The sequence below is a fragment of the Ixodes scapularis genome, unplaced genomic scaffold, assembly GCF_016920785.2.
Source record: "Ixodes scapularis isolate PalLabHiFi unplaced genomic scaffold, ASM1692078v2 PGA_scaffold10__122_contigs__length_95168666, whole genome shotgun sequence".
Lineage (NCBI taxonomy): Eukaryota > Metazoa > Arthropoda > Arachnida > Ixodida > Ixodidae > Ixodes > Ixodes scapularis.
This window is the reverse complement of record NW_024609836.1, coordinates 73,589,243-73,611,102: the sequence shown is the minus strand read 5'-3', so window position 1 is coordinate 73,611,102 and position 21,860 is coordinate 73,589,243. Positions and strand designations below refer to the sequence as shown.

The 21,860-nt window shown below is 43.6% G+C and overlaps 2 protein-coding genes across 2 annotated transcripts; one reads left to right on the top strand and one right to left on the bottom strand.

The window, feature by feature from the left end:
* Positions 1-14,020: 14,020 nt before the first annotated feature.
* On the top strand, positions 14,021-18,726 carry LOC115323693 (putative nuclease HARBI1). The gene is made up of 5 exons (XM_040215486.3): positions 14,021-14,488; positions 15,004-15,273; positions 15,890-16,037; positions 16,795-16,919; positions 17,771-18,726. The coding sequence occupies exons 1-5, from the start codon at positions 14,074-14,076 to the stop codon at positions 17,893-17,895; spliced, it is 1,083 nt and encodes a 360-aa protein (XP_040071420.1). The 5' UTR covers positions 14,021-14,073; the 3' UTR covers positions 17,896-18,726.
* Positions 18,727-18,786: 60 nt separating this feature from the next.
* Positions 18,787-21,606, bottom strand: LOC115320330 (nuclear apoptosis-inducing factor 1-like). The gene is made up of 6 exons (XM_029980426.4): positions 21,110-21,606; positions 20,412-20,603; positions 20,214-20,258; positions 20,013-20,057; positions 19,413-19,499; positions 18,787-18,947 (listed from the first exon to the last, which is right to left on the bottom strand). Exons 1-6 carry the CDS (start codon positions 21,363-21,365, stop codon positions 18,787-18,789), a joined length of 786 nt encoding a protein of 261 aa, XP_029836286.2. The 5' UTR covers positions 21,366-21,606.
* Between the last annotated feature and the right edge of the window lie 254 nt (positions 21,607-21,860).

Genomic DNA, 21,860 nt, shown 5'->3' with positions numbered 1-21,860 from the left:
TGTGCAACGGTAGGAGCACCACTTCCTATTCCAGGCTGTTAATAAAGATCTCGTCACATCATGGTGTCTTCTTGCTTGCATGACGATCTCTCAAAACTTCGCTTGAAACAGGTAATTTCAATAATCGTTGATATATTCCGTTTAAATCACTTTTCATCGCCATAATCTTGCCCGACGCCAGCCTTTCATGCGGCTTTTCCCGCGTTTTTGCGTTCAGTGCGCCACCTGGGAGCGGCGTCACAAACCAGATTGCAGACGGCGAACGGGCAGGTATAGGACATAGGAAATGTACGTGTGCCATTTTTGTTATTGTTCTAATAAATCGCTACTCTCGAGTTAGCCTCTGGAAATATAGGCAAAAAAATTTGGAATAAATGACGTTCATGTGCCCAATTTCAGGTATGTACGCTTGAAATTTGATTCTTGCTAGGCGTGCCAAATGTGAACGTCCTTACGGCCGCACCCTGTATAGGGGGGGGGGGGGGTTGATAAGTTTGATCAAATGAGAGGTGCGTATCCAGCCGATAGGCGATCGAATAAGTCGTGGTATCGGATTTTTTATTTTCTTCTGTTCGCAGCTATAGTAAATGCGTTCATCCAAGTCAAGGGAACGACCGAAATGGGCTGCTGTGGTTTCGACTTGTGCTTGGCCGTCAACTGATCAACGGCCGAACCTTCAAGGGCTCGAACAAGAAGATGCCGTTTGCATCAACAACAAAGGCTCCAGGAGTGGCCACAAAATGGTAGGAGTGTCCGACGAGGTGAGGTTTTCGGGAAAGCAGCACTACCCCCAGAGGGTGACGAAGAGGCGCCGGTGCACAGTTAATATTTTAACACCCAAAATCGTGTTAAAAGGGTGTTCTTTTATCCAACACCCTTCCTACACCCTTTTTACACGATTTTGAGTATTAGTGGGTGTAACAGGGGTGTACGAGAAGGCTTACACCCTACGTACACCTCTCTTACGCCCCTATCACACCCACAATTTGAAATATGGTCAGGAAATCGTGTCAGAAGGGTGTAGGCACTCGTCGCAACATCCCCCGTTCATAACGTGTAGAAAGGGTGTGATGGACTTATATGATTTCAAGGAGTCGGAGTTAATCACATCGAAGAAACCCTTCTCTACGAGAGGAACCGGTAAGGACATCGTGACATCGATTGATCGTCATCGCGGTATAGCAGCATGTGCCTCAAATCGAAGAGCTAGCTATGAAATGAGTCGGAGAAAAAAAGGTCGCCTGCATTAGAGAGCTCGAATTTTTATCTAATATGTGCTTTAAGCGGTTAATTTTGTACTTTGTGCAATACCAAGACGTAGCTCAAATTGCTTGGAATTATGTAGCGATGCATCGGTCCGCGTCCCGTCAAAACTTCAGGGCATCAACGAGAACGGGCAAGAATGCGCGTCACATTAATCTTACGCAAATCCACTTTCCCCTCTGTTCGGTCAATATCATTGTCATCGAGGCCGTTTTTCTTCCCGCCGGAGGAGAGGCCATTTATTCATACCAGTTTTTGCCCGAAAACCCGGCGCAAATGAGAATGAGCAGTGCTCTATGCTTCCTTCCCCGGTCAAGTGGTTTTTAACGGACGTCCACACACTTTTCACTCACACGGTGTGAGACGGGCGTAATGTTGATACTGTCGATTACACCCATGATTTTATAACCGTTCATGTTTATTGCTTTGATGAAACGGTTGCTGATGTACGGCGGTACCAACACCGAATATAATTAATCGCCACACAAAGGCGCGTATGATTAGGAAGTGCTAGAGAATGTTTTTTGCAACTCCAATCGAACTCTCCGTCCGAGAGGAGCCGAAAATTACGTGTCGCGCGTGCATCAGTTTTAGCAGTTCCACTTCGATTTAAAAAATCACCTCCGCTCGCAAAAGGTGACCGAAGACGTGTAAATATACAGCCCAGGCAACACACCGTATGTCGCCGATATTGGATGTATTCGAAAAGGTTGTGCCCACACCATTTTCGTTTAGCCAATATTTAATGAATGGGATGAGTCGCGCCAACGATATCCTGACATAACGTACGCGACGCCGTTTTTAGTTGAGTGTTGAGAGTATCCTGCGCGAATCGGCTATGCCGGAGAGGTATTTCTATTTCTTTGCCGCCTAAAATACGACGTTAAAAATAAAAAGATTAGCCAAAACAGAATCTGCTTGCTTTTAGCCCGAGAAGTCTTTCTCGGGCAAAAAGCGAGCAAATTGCGCTTTGCTTAATCTTTTTATTCATTTTCTTTTTATCTGCGCTGAAGCTTGGAACAAACAGTGGCGCCTTTTTTTGGGGTAGCACAAGCTCACCTGACTGAACCAATAAATACACTTCCAAACACATGAAGAAAAAAAGGAAAGGGAAAGAAGGAATTCAAACGCATAAACAAGACGACGATCAACGAGTTCTACCCAGAAAGCATAAGCCACTCCCCGGCTCCACACTTTTCGAAAGGGAACTGCCACTCGAACAACAACTTCAAGGTTACTTGGAGTTGTTGAGGCGATACAAGGCGACCCTCCCTGTGCAGCCCAGGAGGCAGCAGAGGGAGTTTAGCAGCTTTGTCCACCCCCCTTTGACCTCTTCTTCTGATAAGCCTCCCCGCCTTCTTTTGTGTCCGTGTGGCTGTGAGCGAGTGCGAAGGCCGCTTCTAGCGAATCAGAGGTGTGGAGCGAAACACGTGACCGCTCTCCGTAGGACAAAAACAGCTTGGACGAACATTAGTCACGCGACTCGCTCTGACGCGCTGATGGCTTGCTGGGGTCACATAGCCTTCGCCGTTTGCCAGTTTATGGTGAGTTGTAGGGACCACGTAAATCCGGTTTCCGAAAAGCGTCCGTCAGTGTTCTATTTTTCTAGCAAGCAGGTCCTGACGAGTTCCATTTCGCGACCTTGGTTTTTCGTCGTGAACGGCCGGAATACATCTATGCCAACTTTTTCATCTATTGGCCATTTATTTCGTCGGAGTCTATGGAATTATTGTGATGTGTTTGTTGGACGAGTTTCGACAAAGAGCTGCTCATCGGCGGACGCGAGACTTCCGTTGAATGTGATCGACCGCCTTCATCCTCGACATTGTGTTTGCGGTGTTTCGTGCTGCCCGAATCGGATTGTGCATCTATCACGACAGAGAGCTGCTTATCGGTGACCGCGATGCTTCCGTTGAATGTGAGCGACCGCCTTCATCCCCGGCATTGTGTTTGCGAATTGTTCTGTGCTGCCCGATTCGGATTATGCATCTATCACGGATTACATGAGGTCGCTCTCTTATTTGTAAGTACTTTGCCAGCATGCTTAAAAACATGAACTGCCGCTTGCGTCCCAAGTAACTTCCGGTCGTTCTGTCTTTCCAAGCCTGTCGAGTTTTGCTTACGTCAACAGTGCTAGAAAGAATAAATGTCGCAAGCAGGGTTCTCCCCAGTAATTTCTGAGAGGTGGACATTACCGGGGGGGGGGGGGGGGGGGGGAAGGTTTAGAAAGTAACACCCCTTTTTAGGGTGTTAGACATCACACACATGATTAAGAGTGTTACAAAAATCACACCTTTATTTTAGGGTGTGGGAATATCACATTCTTTTTTTAGGGTGTCCGAAAAGCTAAGAATTACACCCCTTTCCTAGAGTGTTCTGTTACACGAATAAGGGTGCTCCCTATGGGACAAGCCATTTACACCAATGAGGGTGTTAAAATTTTAAGTGTGTGCCGTTGGTGTTCAACAGAAAAAAGAGAAGTTCGCACAAGCTTGTTTTATGTCGCCTGTGCTGTGACGCTGTGTGCGACATGCATTGGACCGTGTCATGCAGTGCCTGCTAATAAATAACTCAAGGTTGGAACCATAAAACGACATTGGGACAAATATGTCCATGTCCCACTTTTTGGAATATATGTTACTGCCAATGGGACACACATGTCCCACATTTAAAAAAATAAACGTCATGTTCTAAATACTCGCTAAATACTACTTAAAATCCCTCCCTAACGTTCATAATTGAATAAACTTGACTTCGTTATATTATCTTTTTTTGTAGGCAATAAAAGTCGCACAAAAAATTTTGAGAAATATGAACATCGTTCATCCCCTCAACTCGGAGCCAGAACAAGCAGCCACGTGGCCTTGTGCCTATCCTATGCTGCCAACGTTAAAATATATCCACGCGCTGGGGTTGGCAAAGTAGATAACACGTGTTGAGCTCCAGTCACTGTTAGAGCTCGGCTATTTCCATCACATCTGTGGTTGTACAATGTACTGTGGCTGGGCACGAGCGACTACCCGAGTGTCCGCGGAGGCATTAATTGTTTCGAGCCGAAGTCGAGTGCTCACAGTTCTCGCGTCCAATCCATTAGCCACGCTTGACTGTGGTCAGGTGGGTGGCTCCGATCCAACACTTACGTCATCGAGCATTACGAAGGCAAAACTGAAAGAAATTGTTCACTTTTATCCTGGCAATATCATAGCGTCAAAGGACCTACCGAATCACTGGCGGTTTGTGGGAGTGTATTTGGTCCAGACGGAGGACCAGTACGCCTGTGAAAAGTTATGAACATTCCAATTTAATTTCGTTTGATGACCCTTTTAAGTTGTGAATGCAGTCAAAGCTACAAGCGCGAGCTAGCCCGCGCTCCTGACTTTGAGTCTTGCATTTCTAGATCGAGTACGCGTTCTACGGAAGAACGCTTCAAAGAAGCAACCTCGAGCTGTCGTGCTCGTGACATTCGCTGCATTCTCAGTTTAAGCCGGTGGTATCCTTGTTCCAACCATGATACCGGTCAGCTGTGCTAAAGCAGCTGTGCTACGCTCTTGTTTGTGGTATATATGTCGGGGCTGAGCACGTGTCACGTATTTGGTTCTTTTTGCAAATAAATTGACAATTCATTACCTGAATTTTAGTCCAGAATGTGAAATGCATATGTCGAAACTTAACACGCAATAAAAACGCAAACAAGGCAAGTTTTGATATTTTCGAAGACTTGCCTCTACGCATTCCAAGTTTCTAGATATATAATGCATCCAAGTCGCGTTATAATTTTTTTTAATGATTAGATAAAGGACTCGTCAAGTAGACTCGCAGTTTTTTATATTTATTCAAAAAATTCCTCTTGCATATGACTTGGAAGTGTCGTAACTCAGTTTCATCATAGCGCTGCAACGACATTTGAGGGCATGCTTTTGTTCAATATAAAAACCCAGCATAAGAAAAAAAAAAAAAAACATTAGAAGTGCAACGTCTGCAGAGTCTTCGTAAACACTACTTGAATATGATAAAATTTAAAGAAATTCCCTTCCAGCGTTCTTGGTTTTTTCAGATGGCATTCTACATGTGATCTCATTTTTTAAAATTATGCTAGCTGAAATAGGCTGGTACTTTGTGGGGCTGATTTGGTTGTATTCATATTCAGAATTGTTTGATATAATATGAAACCATAAGTCTATTTTGAAGCTCGACTCTGTACGCAAGAACTATACTTCAGAAAAGAGAACAGCTATTTCAAAAACGACTATTTAATTAGAGATTTTCTCGTTTTCATTAAAATCGCTGGCAATGGTTGTAACTTTTAAAGCGTTATAATTGTCCTAAATATAAAAAAGGACTTATGTTGTAGCAGACGACGCGCACTTGCGTCATCTTTTGAAAGGTGGCGCTGGAATTCGAGGTTGAGAAGATTAGGAAAAGGGACACTGATTCTGTCACTGATGCAGAGGATTCTTAAATATTTCCTCGCGCTTCTTCCCCGTTCTTGCAGTGAATCACAGTTGCTCTTGCGAAAAAAAAAGATTGATGGAACATGTTTCATTAAAGAAGAAAAACGTAAAGCGCGTAGGACTCTCTATAACCAAATGTCCACTGTCATCGGAGAGAGAAGTGTGTGTGGGAATGGTGAGTGGATACGGACGGGAGTACCAGAATTGTCTGTAACCAGATGGAGTTCTGGATGTTTTCTGTCACGACGAAGTCAAGCAGCGAGTCCAATACGGATTTGCAGTGCTGCGGTGCGCCCCTCGGGTGTATCCAGTCTCGAAGGATTCCCGAGCGCAGCTTGGGTTGCAGTTTTCCAATTGCTTTTTCCAGCGTCCGGCTGAGCCACGCCGAACGGCGTGGCTCAGCCGGACGCTGATCTCAGAATTGCAGCCATGCACCACGAACTTGCCAAGATCGCCATCTTGGGCTTCACTGTGTACACGGATGACGTTTCAATATGGAAAAAAAAAAATCGACAGTATTGCAAGGCAGCAAGACACACCAAGCAGGCCTAGACATAATCGAAGCCCACCTAAGGAGAGTAAAGATGCAATCATCTCGGAACAAAACCAACTTCAACATAATTACACCTAAAAGAACACGACTCGCCAAGATTGCGTAAAAACTGAACCTCTATCTAACAGGCAGAGATATTCAATTTCCCCGTTATTTTAGAAACGGGAATGGTAGGCAGCTGTCTTCAGGATACACAGAAATATTGCAGGAGCGGAGCAACAGAAGTAATCAGCAGAGCAGTGGTCAACGCCCTAGCCGTGTCGCGCATCTGCTACGAGGCTCGGCATTACCGGATCAAAATGCCTCGATGGCAGAATATCAAAGTCCTAAACAATCAGGCTAGAAGAATAATCATGGGCCTGCCCAAGTTCGGCATTCTGGGCAGACTGAGGGGATACGCCCAGCTTAACACGTTAGATGAAACCGTCGTGGCTCGTACAGTCGTGCAGGGGCATCGACTCCAGCACACGTGGAAAGGATATGGGATCCTGAAACTATTATAAACATCTACAGAACACCTTCCCCTATCACCGGAACAACTTTCATCTTGGGAAGATCACGCAGATTTTACTGAAAATAAACATCAAAGACATATCAAGAGGGGAGAGAAATAAGACACGAGTGCTGCGTCAGTGCTCGGCGTGGACCCGAGTCTAATCAACGGGTCGGAGGACTCTCGACGTCAGGCTTAGATCCAATGGCTGAGTTGGCGCCAGCAGTGATAAGGTTTGGAAGGTAAAGGGAGGGGGGGCGGAAGGGGGGGGGGGGGGGAGAGGCACAGGCATTCTTTTTTATACCCGTTTTCACCTAAGAAAAAAGGTCTTGTTTTCCGTATTGTTCATACTTGGCGCGAAGTAGTTCTTAGGAGATTTGGTTGTCGAAGGAAAAAAGCGATGCCTTTGACGTTTGGAACGTGGACGTCTTGATAAGATAACGTACATCTGATCTAAAATTCACGTAATTATATCTTAATTTTACGCATAAAGGGGAAAATTAGAATTGTTCTTAGAGGAGCCGAACTTGTTCTACTACGGTTCTTGAGCTGAAAACGGGTTTAGTTGGTAAGTACTGGTTCAGGCAACAAAAAATCTAAAGTGAAAGAAAAAAAAATCATTGCCATGATTGAATTTGGTTTCAAAGCGATTAGCTTTCTTGAGATCTTCAGTTTACTTTGAGGTATGTCTCTGGCCGTTTTTCCCTCGCTAAATTTAGCGAAGAAAAAAACATCATATGACTTGGTGTCACGTTGCCTATACACACATTGTTTTCCTGCTAACTCTAGCGGAACATTTGTACGTCGCGTGACCTCGTCCAATTCAGTTGCCCCGCTAAATTTAGCGGAGAAAATGACGTCACTTGAATTGATGTAACATGACCTACACACAAATTGAATTGGCCCTCTAAATTTACCAGGGAAATTGACACGTGGCAGGTATGCCTTTTTTATTAATGTCTCTAGGATGTTTTCAGATAATATCCAACAGCCATGTCCGGTGACCATTTTTAATTTTGATGAAACAAATATTCTTCTGGCTCCATGAACAGAAAAATAAAAATAAACCTTGCTCTAGAAAAAAGAAATCTTTGCGAAACAAATTTGTGATCACCCTCTCAGTCACGCGTGCGCGTTTTGCGTATCGCCCGATGTTGGCATTTTGGGAGGCTTCCCCCAAACAACTTGTCTGGCTACAGGTCTAGACATATTTACTGACAGATTAGGCAGAGTAAGGGTTGACAAAAAGTACTTATCACCGAGTATTCGGGTTGTTATTTTAAGAACCAAAATCGCAAACACGGCACATTGCGCAATATCTCTCTGGATTAAAGAATTATTTTCTCCGTATAATTAAAAGCTATCGTCTTCAAACTTTGCCAGTGTGTTGCTCTGTATCGGAATTAACGTTTATGATATGTACTAACAGACTCTGCAGAAACATAATGCAATATTTGTGTGGTTTTAAAGTTATAAATTGAGAAATATGGCCAAATTGACGCTAACGCGGTTGCCATAAAAGGGGCGTGCGCATTCCCGTTCTTCACAATTTAATAATTATTAAAGAACGTATAAATGAAACGGGGTGGTCAGGAAGAGGCTAGTGGAAAGCACAGAGGTGGACGGTAGTTTTGAAGGGAAAATTCCGTGTACATTTTGGCACAACCGACCCAAACATGGCAATGGGCCGGAGCGAAAGAGTGCTGCTATCCTGTAACTAGCTTTGCGGTGCCTGGCATCGCAAAGCATGTTACAGGTTGGCACCTCAAACAGGCGCCGCGAAGAACGTTACGTTTATAAATTTATGTTTTTCTTTTAGGGGCGAAGCTCCTTAGGGTCTAGCCTTGTCCGTCCGGTGTCCGTGCTCACATCGATCTTGCTGGTGCTCGTGCTCGTGCTCGTGAGCTCACGTGCTCACGAGCTTGTGAGCACGTGCTCACGTGCTTGTGTAGGGCAAAAAAAAAAGTGATGAAAAAAACATGTTTGCGCAGTCGACATGATTCGAACCGGTGCGGGGAGACCCCAATGGTTTCTAGTCCATCGCCTTAACCACTCGGCTACGACTGCGGGATGAGTAGGGGGCTCTGAGACGTGGTAGTAACTCAAGAGCTGGGGATGTCATGGATGAAACTTTGCATGTAGCCGCTCAACGTCTGTACAGGAGCGGGCGCTACGGTCAAATGCGTATATAATCGCGTTCGACTTTGCATGCATTGACTCAATGTTTATAGACGAGAGGGCGCTGCGGTCAAATGCTGAAATGCGTATATAACCACGTTTTATACCACACAATCTCTTTCTGACATGGACGAAAACGAACGAAAGGCTCGGCATGCTGCGGCTCAGCGTCTACGCAGACAAGCATCACCAGAGCTTTGCCCCAATCAACATCATTCACCACGTGGAGATGCGGTCATTTGTTTTTTACTTTTTAAGTTTATTTTTTTAGGTTTTGGTTTATTCTTGTTCACCGCGTATTTCTTACAGCTTACCTATTGATAAAAAAAAATCAGTTGCGCTTTAATGCTACAGTTTGTGTCGTTCGCTGTTGTTATTTCGATTTCACTTCTCGTGGGGTTTGAACAATGGTTACAGTTGGAATTTTCCGTCAAGCCCTTGGAGATTCCGAATGTTGCAATTGCCTACGTAATTCTTCCGAATTCTTTCGCATTAAAGGGTTTATGACAGGTCAAAAATGAAATATGAGATGACTATACTGCTAGGACCCAATGTATTTTCCTATAGCCTCGCTAAATTCGTTCTGAAAATGGCGCAATAGTTTCGTGAATAAATAGATTTATATCCGGGTCCGTCGGATCAGAAATGTACAAGTTCCTTTGCAAAGTAATTAAGTAAAGTTACTGAGTATTGGCCTCAAATGTAACTTGAGTAGTGTAGAAATTACTCAAATGGAAAGTAATTCAGTAAATTACTAACTACCGTAAAAAGTAGCGAATGACTTTTGACGTTCCTGTAAGATATATATATATATATATATATATATATATATATATATATATATATATATATATATATATATAAACAGGGTGTTTCACGAAAGGTGGACAAATTCGATATTGCAAAAACTACGCGTCGCAAAAAAAAAAAAAAAAAGCTTGTGTCGTTTTGGTTTTGGGCCAGGGGCCTATTTAGAAATATTATTAAAGTCCGGCATAATTAGATTGATTATTCTTGCGTAAATAGCTTTTTAAATATTGATTTTAGGGGCGGGGTTTTCATTAGAAAATTAATTAGTACATCAAAAATACCTAAATCAACAAATTGCAGAACGATAGAACGCACGTGAAGCATTTCACGGCTTTCTGAAAAACCGCACAAATTCGCCGGGTTTTAAAGTTTCTGTTTTCTATCGGAGCGCATCTCGGCCCCGACGGCACCGCGCCCCGTGGAGAAATAGTGCAACCAGCCTCTGCTGCGTCACGCGATGACAGCGCAGCAGAGGCTGGTTGCACTATTTCTCTTTTTGCTTCAAAACTTCTAGCATTTTTTTTTTATTTTTTTTATGTTTTAATGTTTTAACCAAACTTTGTTTTTTTGCGCTTTTTTGTTGTGCGAGCGTGGATAACCTCTCCGCCAACCGTCTTTTTTTGTTCGTTTTAGCATTTGCAAGTTTTGGCTTTCTTTCCCCTCTGTGTGAACTCCTATCTGATTTGACAACGCCATTTCCATTTCCTGTTGTACTTTACCCCCTCTGATTTCTTCTTAGGGGTAGATAAACATTCACGGGCTGTACACTCGTTACCTGATAAAAAGCGGTCCCCTCTCGAAACGTCGTAATAAACTTCGTATTATTAACTCCGTCAGTACGCCTCGTTGACATATATATATATATATATATATTTATATATATATATATATATATATATATATATATATATATATATATATATATATATATATATATATATATATATATATATATATATATATATATATATATATATATATATATATACGCCAGAAAACGCACTTGAGATGGTTGTTGGAGTTTTGAAACATATTCGTTCGTCGACGTTTCGGCCCGAGCCAGACCTTTTTCGAGACTGGTTACATTTGATGATGACACACCTTGGTTCATCCCGGCATTATGTCTTCAATTCAGACGGTGAACATACACAATCCCCCTGTATTAGCGTCAGCGTACACATTCCACAGGCTATAGGCCATCCACGATTTATTTTATATGGAGGTCAATCTAATAATATTTTTAACGGAAAAGGCAGCTGAGATCGTGTTTTCCCCAATGCTGTTTTTTGGTTGTTTTTTTTCGGAATTGGCGCTTGCAGTTTTGTGGCTGCCTCTCCGTTTTCGTTCAATCAAACATTCCAATGTCGTATTTTTTATTTTTGGCGGGGGGAGGAGGTTTACGTTGAGGTCTTATCCTTCGGGCTAGGCTCCAAATAATCGACTTTTGTGGCGAAAGCTGTGGCGAATCTATCCTGGGGCTCTGAAGGAGCCAGGTGTTTAGAATTAGAATAATCCCTTGACGGTCATGGGCCACATGATGTAACCAAGGTGTGTCAATATTTCTTCAGATGTAACCAGTCTCGAAAAAGGTCTGGCTCAGGCCGAAACGTCGACGAACGAATAATATATTTCAAAAACTCCAACAACCGTCTCAAGTGCATTTTTCGCCGTATACTTTTCGTCATCCTGCGCTACGTTTTTTTTCTCTCTCACTTTCCATATATATATATATATATTTATGGTAACAAGAAAATGTATAGCTTTTGATAAGTTAGCGAAATCCTGCTAGCCAAATATCATGTGGCTTGTTTTGTACTTTTTTTTTTTCGTCAATGATGTATTATTTATAGTTTGAAGTTACCATTGCTTGAGTTTGATTTTGCAGGCAGTGTTTGCCCGTTTACTGTGTTGTGTTAAGTTCATCTAAAAAGGTCTTGAAGTACAAAGTAAATTAAAGGTTATATACTTCAAATAAAGTAGTAAGCACACCGAGTGCAATGTAACGTCAAATACTATAAATAGAGTGTATTTTCAAAGTAAAGTACACGTACTTTTTAACACAATCTTTCGTGATGCCCTTTCATCACCTATACAGTGTTTCCTTAACTGGTATGCATTGCTCGAGGAATTATCGGAGGTGCATCAGTATTTTCGAAATGGCTGCAAATATTGGGCAAAGCCAAATCGCCACAGAGCAGTTGTTTTACTCTCGCTCTCAAACTATTTAACATAATTATATTATAAGGCACTTATTTGTATCGGTCTTATAGGCTCCATTACTTCACTCAGAGAAATTACCAGATTAACTTTCGAAAGACGATAGCGCGTTTTCACAGGACGGTACGCCATTTTGTGTTTTCAAATTTGGGGAATGTACTGTGAAGTCCAAAAAGTATAAAACAAAAATAATTTAGCACACGCTCAGAGAATGTACTTCAAGTAAAGTGCAAGTTTTCTAAACCTACATAAAGTAGTTGTCACTGACCACACGAACAAAAACTGAGGGTGAGGAAGAAACAAGAGTTCGCGGCGACGTCGAAGGGCCGAACTCTGACGGTACAACGTAGAAGACAAGGCCCGCTCATGACGTCGAGGGTACATCAAGGCTATCTGTTATACTCCAACGTCGAACGTAACGAGATTGATCGCAGATATCCAGTCCCTGATCACCGGCCAATCAAAGGCCCATATTATGCGCAACGCTTCGTTCTCTGAGTTAAAATTTCGAAGTATAACGTAGTATTCAGATATGTACACGTTCGGGCAACAAATATTTTGAAACCGGAAGTAAAACGTAGCCTTGGTAGTATCTAATTTATTTGGTGAGCTCTTTTACCGTTCACAAGTTGACCGAACAAACGCAGCTGCACTTTGCAATTGTGTATTGTCGTTTTTTTTTTGTTTCTTTTTTTACTTCTATTTTATTTCTTGAGAGGTTTTAACAATGATCACAGTTGACAGTTTTCGTCATGACGGCGGAAATGAAGAAAGTTACAATTGCCCACGTGATTCTTACGCTATGTGTCGAAGGTATAAAATCACCAATTCGCTCAAATGCGAAGCAGTTTGCGCAGAAACTTCATTCCATAAAGAACGTCAAGAGAAGCAATGAAGCTCCTGTTAATTGCCGTAGTTATTTCTATTCACACAACAGGTACGTAGTACATCTTGTATCATTTCGTAGATGCTTCGGTTGTACTGGGCCTTAATTCTGAACTGGAATGGGTGACAAATAATCGGTACAACCTTGCAATTTTTTTGTGAGCCATTACTCTTGTAACATTTGATATAGAATCAAAGTAGCGAGCTGGATGAGTAGGCTCTTGGAACTTGATTTGTTTACTTTCCGTCTTCCTCTTGTTTTCTATTTTTTATATTTAATTTGTCACCCTAATACTAAAGCGTATGAACATTTCTAGTTCATAAACATAATTTTTTGTCATTAATTTATTCGGTGGGTTTATTTGAAATCAAATACCTGTGTTGGTATGGGTATGATGATTTCCGTGGCTATTTTCATCCCCGTGTTTCGGTTGTGCTGGGCATTATTTTGAATGTACAATGGCTGTCAAATGAAAGGCAGAACTTTGCAATTTTTTGTCAACCATTACCCTTGTAATATTTGATTTTCAATCAAAGCAGCGATGAGGATTCGTTGGTTCTTGTAACTGGTTTTGTTTTTTGATATCCAGTTTTTCCTCGGCGTGTTTTCTTTTCTATGTACTTCACCAGTATGATATTAATGCGTGTGGTCATTTCTAGTTCAGGACATAATATCCTGTGACTTAATTAACATATGTTATAACTGAAACATTTATGTTGTCAAACATTCTAACTAAATGTGGTAGCATTACAGTGACATACACATATCTCTGTCAGAACAAATGTCGTTTCTTGCTTAGTTTCTGCACTTTTACGTTGACAGACAGACACAATCACATTTACAACTTTATAATTTATGGAAAATCACCCTGCCACTAAACGAACAATTTGACTTTGCATAAAAGTTGTTTAATTCATTTTTATTGCCATGCAGATGAATAGAGTTTGTTAAAACATTAAAATTGGAGTGCGGATCTACCCCAGAATTGCAAAGAAAAATGGCACCTCTATACTCTCCTCGGCACAAATCGTCATAAGATTCAGAGGCCAGATTCCCGAAACTTTCTTACGACAAAAAAGTTCGTAAATTTATCTTACGACAAAGTTACGAACTTTTGAGTATTCCCGAAGCAAAATGTTCGCAAGTTTTGCGTAAGTTAAGACGAAATCCTACGACAGGGGTCCGATCGATCTTACGAACATTTTGGCGACTTTCAACCAAAATGGCTGCCGCGTACGTCGTCTACCTACTTCAGCAGCAGCGCGACGCGGAGCGGAATCTACGGCAGCAACGTGTGTTCCGCACTCCTCGGACACTCGACACCATCGCCGATAACCATCTGGCGAGGTACTACCGTCTCCCGAGGCCTGCCATGGAGAGACTCTGCGAGGCGCTCGCACCTGCGCTCCGCCGTCCGACGGCTCGGAACTGTGCGCTCCCCGTGGACGCCCAAGTACTACTGGCGCTTCGCTTCTATGCGAGCGGCAGTTTTCAGTCGGTCGTGGGCGACGTGGGGAATATGAGCCAGACGAGTGCTTCGCGCATTATAAACTCGGTGAGCAGCGCGCTCTGCAACTTTGCTGAAAAAGGGATCAAGTTCCCCGTGACCCCGCAGGCAGCAATGCGTACTGCACGCGGTAAGTGTTTTCCCAATGTCGTGCTCGTTAGTTACCCCTGTTATTTTATTTCAGTGCGAATTGTTAGCGCGTTTACTCAGCCTGATCAGCTTTAATCGGGGGGAACGTGAGCGTTCGCTAAAACGTCATTCGATCAAGTGAGTGCATCCCGCATGACCCTAATGAGTGTAACTTTCATTGACGCGAACGAAGTTGTATAGATTGACGTGAGCAACGGCATTGTGTGGAATGGTCGCCGAGACTCTCAGTCAGCAATGCATTGTTCATGCAATGCCCATGACAACTAACAAAAGCACTCTTTGCCCCCCCCCCCCCCCCCCCCAAAACCCTTCTTTTTTTTTTTGGTAATAGTGTTTAAATGGGTGCGATAGTGCTTTAATTGAGGTATGAATGAGTATTTAGAGGTCATCTCTTTGATAGACCAATTTTTGTATATATTGTAATGTGGTAAATAAAATATCCAAGATGTCCACTGCTTCACAGAATGTTGAACACTTCGTTGTTTTAATCTGTAGGCTTTGCGGAAATCAATGGATTCCCCAAGGTGCTGGGGTGCATCGACGGCACGCACATCGCCCTCAAGATTGCGAAGAAGGACCAAAACATCTACCGAAACAGGAAAGGATACGACTCCCTGAATGTGCAAGCAGTCTGCAATGCGTCGAACGAAATCACACAGCTCACAGTGAAGTGGCCGGGGAGCACGCATGACAGTTTTATGTGGCGCAACTGCGACTTGTCGGAGAAGTTCGAGGCTGGGGTCATGCCCGATGGCTGGTTGCTGGGTAGGTATATTTTAATTTGGATTTCATATATTTAATAGTTGACAGGCTGAACGACCATATGCTTCGTAGCCTCTTGGTATCCAGCCTTTTTTGCATTTGGATCTTGGCAAAGGTTTGAGCCAGCTTGCACATTTTAGTGTAACTCCTAGATAATTATTAGTTAAATATATAATAAGTTAAACCAGGACAAAGGGAGCCAGTCATTTCCTTTGTGCTACTTGCGTGTCCACTAACAAGTTAGGAAGGAATTAAGCTTAAACCGATGCAGCTTTCTTCCATGAATCTCTTCTCGTTATCTACTGTAGTGAGCTTCCATGTGTTCAAGTCTGGAAATGTACTACAGCTGTAGTGGGGAATTTCGGGCGAGCGCTGCAGGTCTGCCGTCCTGGAAGTTGTAGGGTGCCCCTCGTAGTAGTGATCTACAAATCCACGCAAACAGAATGCCCGTTCATGTCGAAACCGGCAGAGCTTGGGAGACGAACTTGCAACCCTTTGGTTACCAATTCAGGTATTGCTGGAGCGCTTTGTTTGCAAGCCCAAACCCCAAGCAGTCATATCTATTGTATTACTTATGCATGGTTTTACGTGATATCTCATATTATTTTTAATATTTTAGGGGATGCAGGCTACCCCCTGCAGCCATGGCTGATGACGCCATTTCGCAAGCCGAAGGAGGAAGAGGGCGAAGAAGCCTACAACATGTGCCTCACCAAGACGCGTCAAGTTATAGAGAGGACATTCGGGATATTGAAGTCCCGCTTCCGGTCATTAGCGTCAGCAGAGTCTTAGTTTGGGAGTTAAAACTTGTTCTGAAATTTCCTCAGAACTACCTTCTCTCCTTTCTGCATGTGCGGCGTAAAACAAAAACAGTTCTTTTTTTTTTTCTCCCTATTTTATTTCTCTACCCTCATGCTAAAAGGGTGCAGTTAACACTGTTCCCACTTGGAGACCAAAAAACTAGTTGGAGCTAGGCACATATCCAGGGAGAAGGCCCAGGTAGCCTGATCTGGGTCCTCTTCAAAGTCCTCCAGTTTTGCTGGCACCTCCCCTTTCCCCTCCTTTACCCGCCTGGCTATGTGCCTGGCTGTAGCAGACTCCCCATAAAGGCTATCTTGGAAGAGAAGTTTGGTTTCCAGCATCGTGCAGTACTAGCTGGAATCCGAGAACATATAGTGTTGCTTCAGCATGTTAGACAGCCATACTTATGATTGCTCCTCTTCGTCTGATAGTTCAGTGAAAGTTGCATAATGACTGAGCCTGACCTGTTCTTTACTTTGGTGCCTTTGGATTGCACCTCAGCACAACATATACGCTGAAAGTGGGATCACACAAAGTATGAACTACGGTATAGTCAAATCGGAAATGCAGGCAATGGGGGGAACGCATATAAAAGCAGGGACTTCGAGGAGCAGTAAATAGACAGGAGTGCAAAAGGGTTCTGGGGGCTGCATAAACTTCATATAGTCATCACTAACAGTAAATACTGAATTAACAAAATTCCTTACTACGCCGCTGCTTCAGGTGTCTCGACAGGTCCGGAGGGGTCCTACAGTACACCCCAAGCGTGTGCTGCCGTATTATCGTGGCGTGTGTGGTCCTCCACAATTACTGCATCCGGCACCATGTCTCCCTCACAGATCCACCAGGTAAGAAAGACATGTTCTCTGAAGAGTTTATGCATTAATCACCTGGTCATATCACATGAATGAGGCTGGTGAAAGCATTGTTTGCTGTAACTCTGGACTTGGGTTCTGCAGAAGGTTCGCCCACTTTTCTTGTCACAGGATTGCAGAGGGGCAGCTAAGCTGAGCCGACTACAGCTTTGACTATAATCTCTTTTAGAAGCTCTCCACTGGCAGAATAGTTTTAGGTTTAGTAACCCATTAAGTGCCACGTTATAAGATTTGTTACGTGACGCTTAACAGGTTACCAAAGAAACGGCCGTAGCTGCGGAGTAGTGCGTACGCTGTGCTTTTTTGCAAAACTGACACTGCTGGATAAGGCTCATTTAACCCATATGAGTGATGTTTTCCAGGACAAAATTGTCAGTCATCTGGAGACTCGCCGAACTCGGATAGCAATGTATTTTCTAGACTTTGGGGGCAGTTCCAGTGGGATGAAAATGATTCTCAATGCCTCTGCAGAGGATGTCCGTGAATTACAATGTTGGAACACTTTCTGAACAGTAGCGGGTGGTGAATGATTGGGGGCCGATTGGGCTAAGTGCACACCAGCTCGTAGCATGTGGAGCGAAAGCTTGTGCAGCAGAACACAGAAATCTTGGCTCAAATACCCACCCCTTTCGTTGTGGTTGCGGCTCGTACTGGGGTGTGGTCATGTATCACTACTGCGTGGTGCACGCTGAAGATGCCATGCAAGCAGTTTTACTAAACTGACTAAATTGCTGGATCTATAGCGTAAGCCAGTGTTGCCCTTCAATGGCAGATCAAACTTACGCCGTATAAGCACCAACATCAAATTCACTTTTTTTTTACAGTTGTGGAATCCGATGAGGAGGAGGAGGAGGAGGAAGAAGACGAAGAAGACAGGCCGAGCACCGCCAGGGACACGCCTGCTGGCATTGTTGTAAGGAGAAACCTTGTTAACGAAGTATTCAAGTGAAAGCTTATGAAAGCACAAAAGCGATCACTGGGTGTAGATGACACCCACTGATCTCCGACGATTTTCTGGATCACGCATCACCACTTCGGGGGTGAAGCCACTGGAAGTTCTCAATAGACCCTTTTCAAAAAGCCCGCGCGTGCGAGAAATAATGGGAGTTTTTGGTATGCCACTCCTCCCGCTACCACGTGACCATGTGGCATACGCGAGCAGGCGCAGGTTACCACGGCAACAACTTTTGAGCAGTTGAGTCGGGTGAGCGACGAGCCAACGGCTTCCCCATTCTTATCCCTCCCCTTTGTGCTGGCTCTGTCGTCTGCTGCACCAACGCTTTGTCGAACCTGCCACGGTTGCGGTGCAAAATAATTGGATTCGGTGACACTGCAATACGTGAAGGTAAATTACGACGAATAGCATATTCAAATAAGTTTACCTGTCGCAATGCCTTTAGGCTGCCGCAGATACGGTACACTGCCAACAACGTTCAACTCGGCAGATGGGCGAGATGGCAGATGGCTGCTGCCGGGACATGCACGCAGTTGTGGAGGCTCATCGAGAAAGCATGTTTGTGCAGCCTATAATTTATTAGCAATTCTTGGAAACTAGCCACTGGAAATGCAGTGGCTAGTTTCCAAGAACATCATGAAACTTTTCAATCATGACGGTGATGAAGCTCAAAATGGGTTTTTCCATGGATGTACTAGTCTTCACGGCACTACGCTCGGCTGACTTTTGCATGGCATAAGACGGCCGATTGAGAACTTCCGGTGGATTCACCTGCGCTACAAGGAGGAAGAAGCGATCCAGAAAATCATTGTAGAGATCAGCGGTGACACCAGAAACTTTGTGTAATAAAGAAACAATGTATTGCTGTTCTATACAAGTGCCCTTTTATTCATATTTTGGAACAATTTTTCCATTTTGAAAACATACATTAAGTTTGTAAGCTTTTAGAGCCACCATCTGCTCGTGCAGCTCCACAAGCCTATCCAAGCGGGCTGTGATAGCCTGTTGACCCTCGATGATCTTTTGTGTGGGGTCTTCCTTGATCCCTGCAGACGACGGAAAAGATGTTTGCACGGTTCAAAGCGGTCACACCACTGCATTGTCACATTTCCATTATATAGCTATGAAACCAGCGCCACGCACAAATCACATAGCTGCTGTTGGAGATTTGTGTTTGTCCCTTGTCCCCTTCAGGGAATATTTATTGGTTCTCATTATCCAGCTTGCCTGCATTTATTGCATTAACTATGCAGGCCATATCTAACTACAGGAAGCATGCACGAATCATCATCACAAGTTGCTAATGAGAGAACTTGCACCTTAATAGTTATAAGCAGCACAAATTTCTACTCTGTTCCTTTTGACAGTGGAGATTTTTTTTTTTTTATGGACTTGAACGCTTGTTTTGATCAGATGCTGCAACATATCTATTTTGGTTCTGCATTAAGTGTTATGTTCGTATTGCTGCATGGTGTGGTCTGCATCTAGCAGCATTTAGGATTGCTACTCACTTTCTTGGCGTGACTTTGGATTTCCCGAAGAGTGGGCCAACATATCATCCACTTCTGGTTGGCCACTTGTGCTCGCTTCTTGGCTATCTAAATAGAAAAGCCAACAGCCTTGAGTACCGAAATATTTGCTGTTAGGAAATACAGGCTCTGCATGGAAAAAATGCTAACACAGGACTGAGAGATTGCAGGAAGTTGTACCAACTAAGCTTGATTGCTCAACCAGCAACACCTGCACCTGGCGGCCACCGTATTCGTTGACTACCAACCAGGTTGAATGACCGAAAAGGTTGTGATTAGGTAATGTAATTATAATCATTATAAGTAATGTTATGATTTCTATGGTAAAAACCGTGGACCTGCCTGCCGTTATGGTGGTGCCTTAAACAAGATCCAGAAATGCACTGTACGGATCCAGCAAACAGTGTTTGGGAAGACAGTAACATACTGCTTGTCCATACAATGTGGGTCCCAGTCCAAATCACTTGGATAATCAGCTACCCGATTGATAATTCAAAACTGGAGGTTACGGGGATTGTTTGAAGAGCAGTAATGAAGAGGAACATTAACCATGCAACTAATCAGCCCACATTATTAACTCACCAAGTGAGGGAACTGGCCTTGCTGAGCTCGGCCTGGCAGGAGTACCTTAAAAATTTTTTATTTAAAGATTAGTTTGACCAACAAAAGCAACAAACGTGACAGGTACATACTAGGCGGGTACATACAAATTAACTGGTAGTTTGCTTGGACGGCACTATTATTTTATATTTTGCAATGGAAGTAGAACCCTTGCTAACTCACCAGCTGAGGGAACTGGCCTTGCTGAGCTCGGCCTGGCAGGAGTACCTTGAAAATTTGTATTTAAAAATTAGTTTGACCAAGAAAAGCAACAAACGCGACACGCACATGGTAGGCTGCTAATAATGTTTTAACTACATAATTCTGGGCCAACCATTAATGAAGAAAGGTAGTGTTTAATCCAGGCTTGTGCAAACCTACCCGAGAGTGGCAGGGAGAAGGGCACACCCACAAACACCTCTTGAATTGGGGCAACGCCAATGTCAAAGGCGCCTGGAATGCCCTCCACCGACTCCACGTTGAGCAGCCCCACGATTCTCTCCTCCATCTCGTTGAGGGGCTCGTCGCCTACGCCGCCTCCAGTGGCACACTGACTTTTTTTCACGGCTGCACCTGCGTATTGTGTCAGTATTAAATAACGTAGCAGACAAAGGAGGCTGCTGTAAGCGCGACTGCTCGATCACCGGTTTTCATTGCCTAGCCAAGGCTTTTGGGCAACAGGTATGCCTTTCGAACGTGCATAAGGATGACCTCAAACTTCGCGACATTTTTCTGTGTCGGACACCAGCTAATATCTCGAGCAAAATTGAACTGGTTTAACACTGTTAGTTGTCACTACACGCTTGCTAAAACCTCCCTCGTAGCTAACAGAAGGCGGGAACCTTCCACAGTGTATGACAGCATAAAACAAATGTTCTCAAAAGAATGATGCATCTAGCTAAGTCATCTCCGCTAGCGCGTCTAATGTCAACAACATTATTAAAAGCACTATTGTGAAGGAGTAAAATGTGCTCGTGCGTTGACTCAGCGCTAGCGCCGAACATTTTGCCTCTTACATTAGTACAAAGCATATCGTATCATTTAAGTTCGCGAACTCCAAAACTTGAGGATTGACTTACCCCGCTTCTTGTTGATGCTCTTGACATCGGCCCATTTCTTTTTTATGTCGGCCACTTCCCTTCGGATGCCGGAAACTGCGAACACATCGCGAGTAATTTGTTCCCAAGCCCGCTGCTTGGCAATCGAGCCATGCGCGGTGTTCCCTTTTCCCTCAATCGCCACTTTGCGCTGCTCGTATCCGTCTACCAGAGCCGACAGCTCGTTGTCCGAAAAATTGGCCTTTCGGCTCTTTTTGACGGGTGGTGGAGACGCCATCAGATCTCAACTACACGTGGTACTATCAAACCAAAAGTGTTATTGTCGTCAGAATCGCCATAGCAACACACCCCTCTCGCTTGTTCTCGTCGGTTACGAGACACCGGAAGCTTCTCTTTCTCTCGCTCCTCTCGCGCCTTCTGTCGTTCCCTGGTCGTTCCCTAGTTCGCAGCTAAGAACACGCTAAGAAGCCTTTCGAGCATACCGATTTCGGCTGATCTTACGAACTTCTTAAGTTACGAACTTCTTGGCTAAGATTTCGTAAGATAAGATGTTTTTTGAGAATCCGGCCTCAGATGTAAAAAAACGCATGGTACGGCGCCAAACATGTTAAAATTCTTTATTGAGAATTTTTTTTATGTCTCTGTACTATCGATGTCTCATAATTTCACATAAGACACATATAAAACAATATAAATCAAGGTGTTGCTTAAATTACTTTACAATCTGGACGATTGCACACAGTTATCCTATACTATACACATACTATGCGCA

Coding starts and splice junctions, on each gene's coding strand:
- LOC115323693 (XM_040215486.3), top strand. CDS start 14,074: ATGGCTGCCGCGTACGTCGTCTACCTACTTCAGCAGCAGCGCGACGCG. Junction 14,489..15,003: donor AGCAATGCGTACTGCACGCG/GTAAGTGTTTTC, acceptor TTTAATCTGTAG/GCTTTGCGGAAATCAATGGA. Junction 16,038..16,794: donor ATATTGAAGTCCCGCTTCCG/GTCATTAGCGTC, acceptor CCGCTGCTTCAG/GTGTCTCGACAGGTCCGGAG.
- LOC115320330 (XM_029980426.4), bottom strand. CDS start 21,365: ATGGCGTCTCCACCACCCGTCAAAAAGAGCCGAAAGGCCAATTTTTCG. Junction 20,604..21,109: donor GAGCATCAACAAGAAGCGGG/GTAAGTCAATCC, acceptor CACAATACGCAG/GTGCAGCCGTGAAAAAAAGT. Junction 20,058..20,213: donor AAGGCCAGTTCCCTCAGCTG/GTGAGTTAGCAA, acceptor AAAATTTTTAAG/GTACTCCTGCCAGGCCGAGC.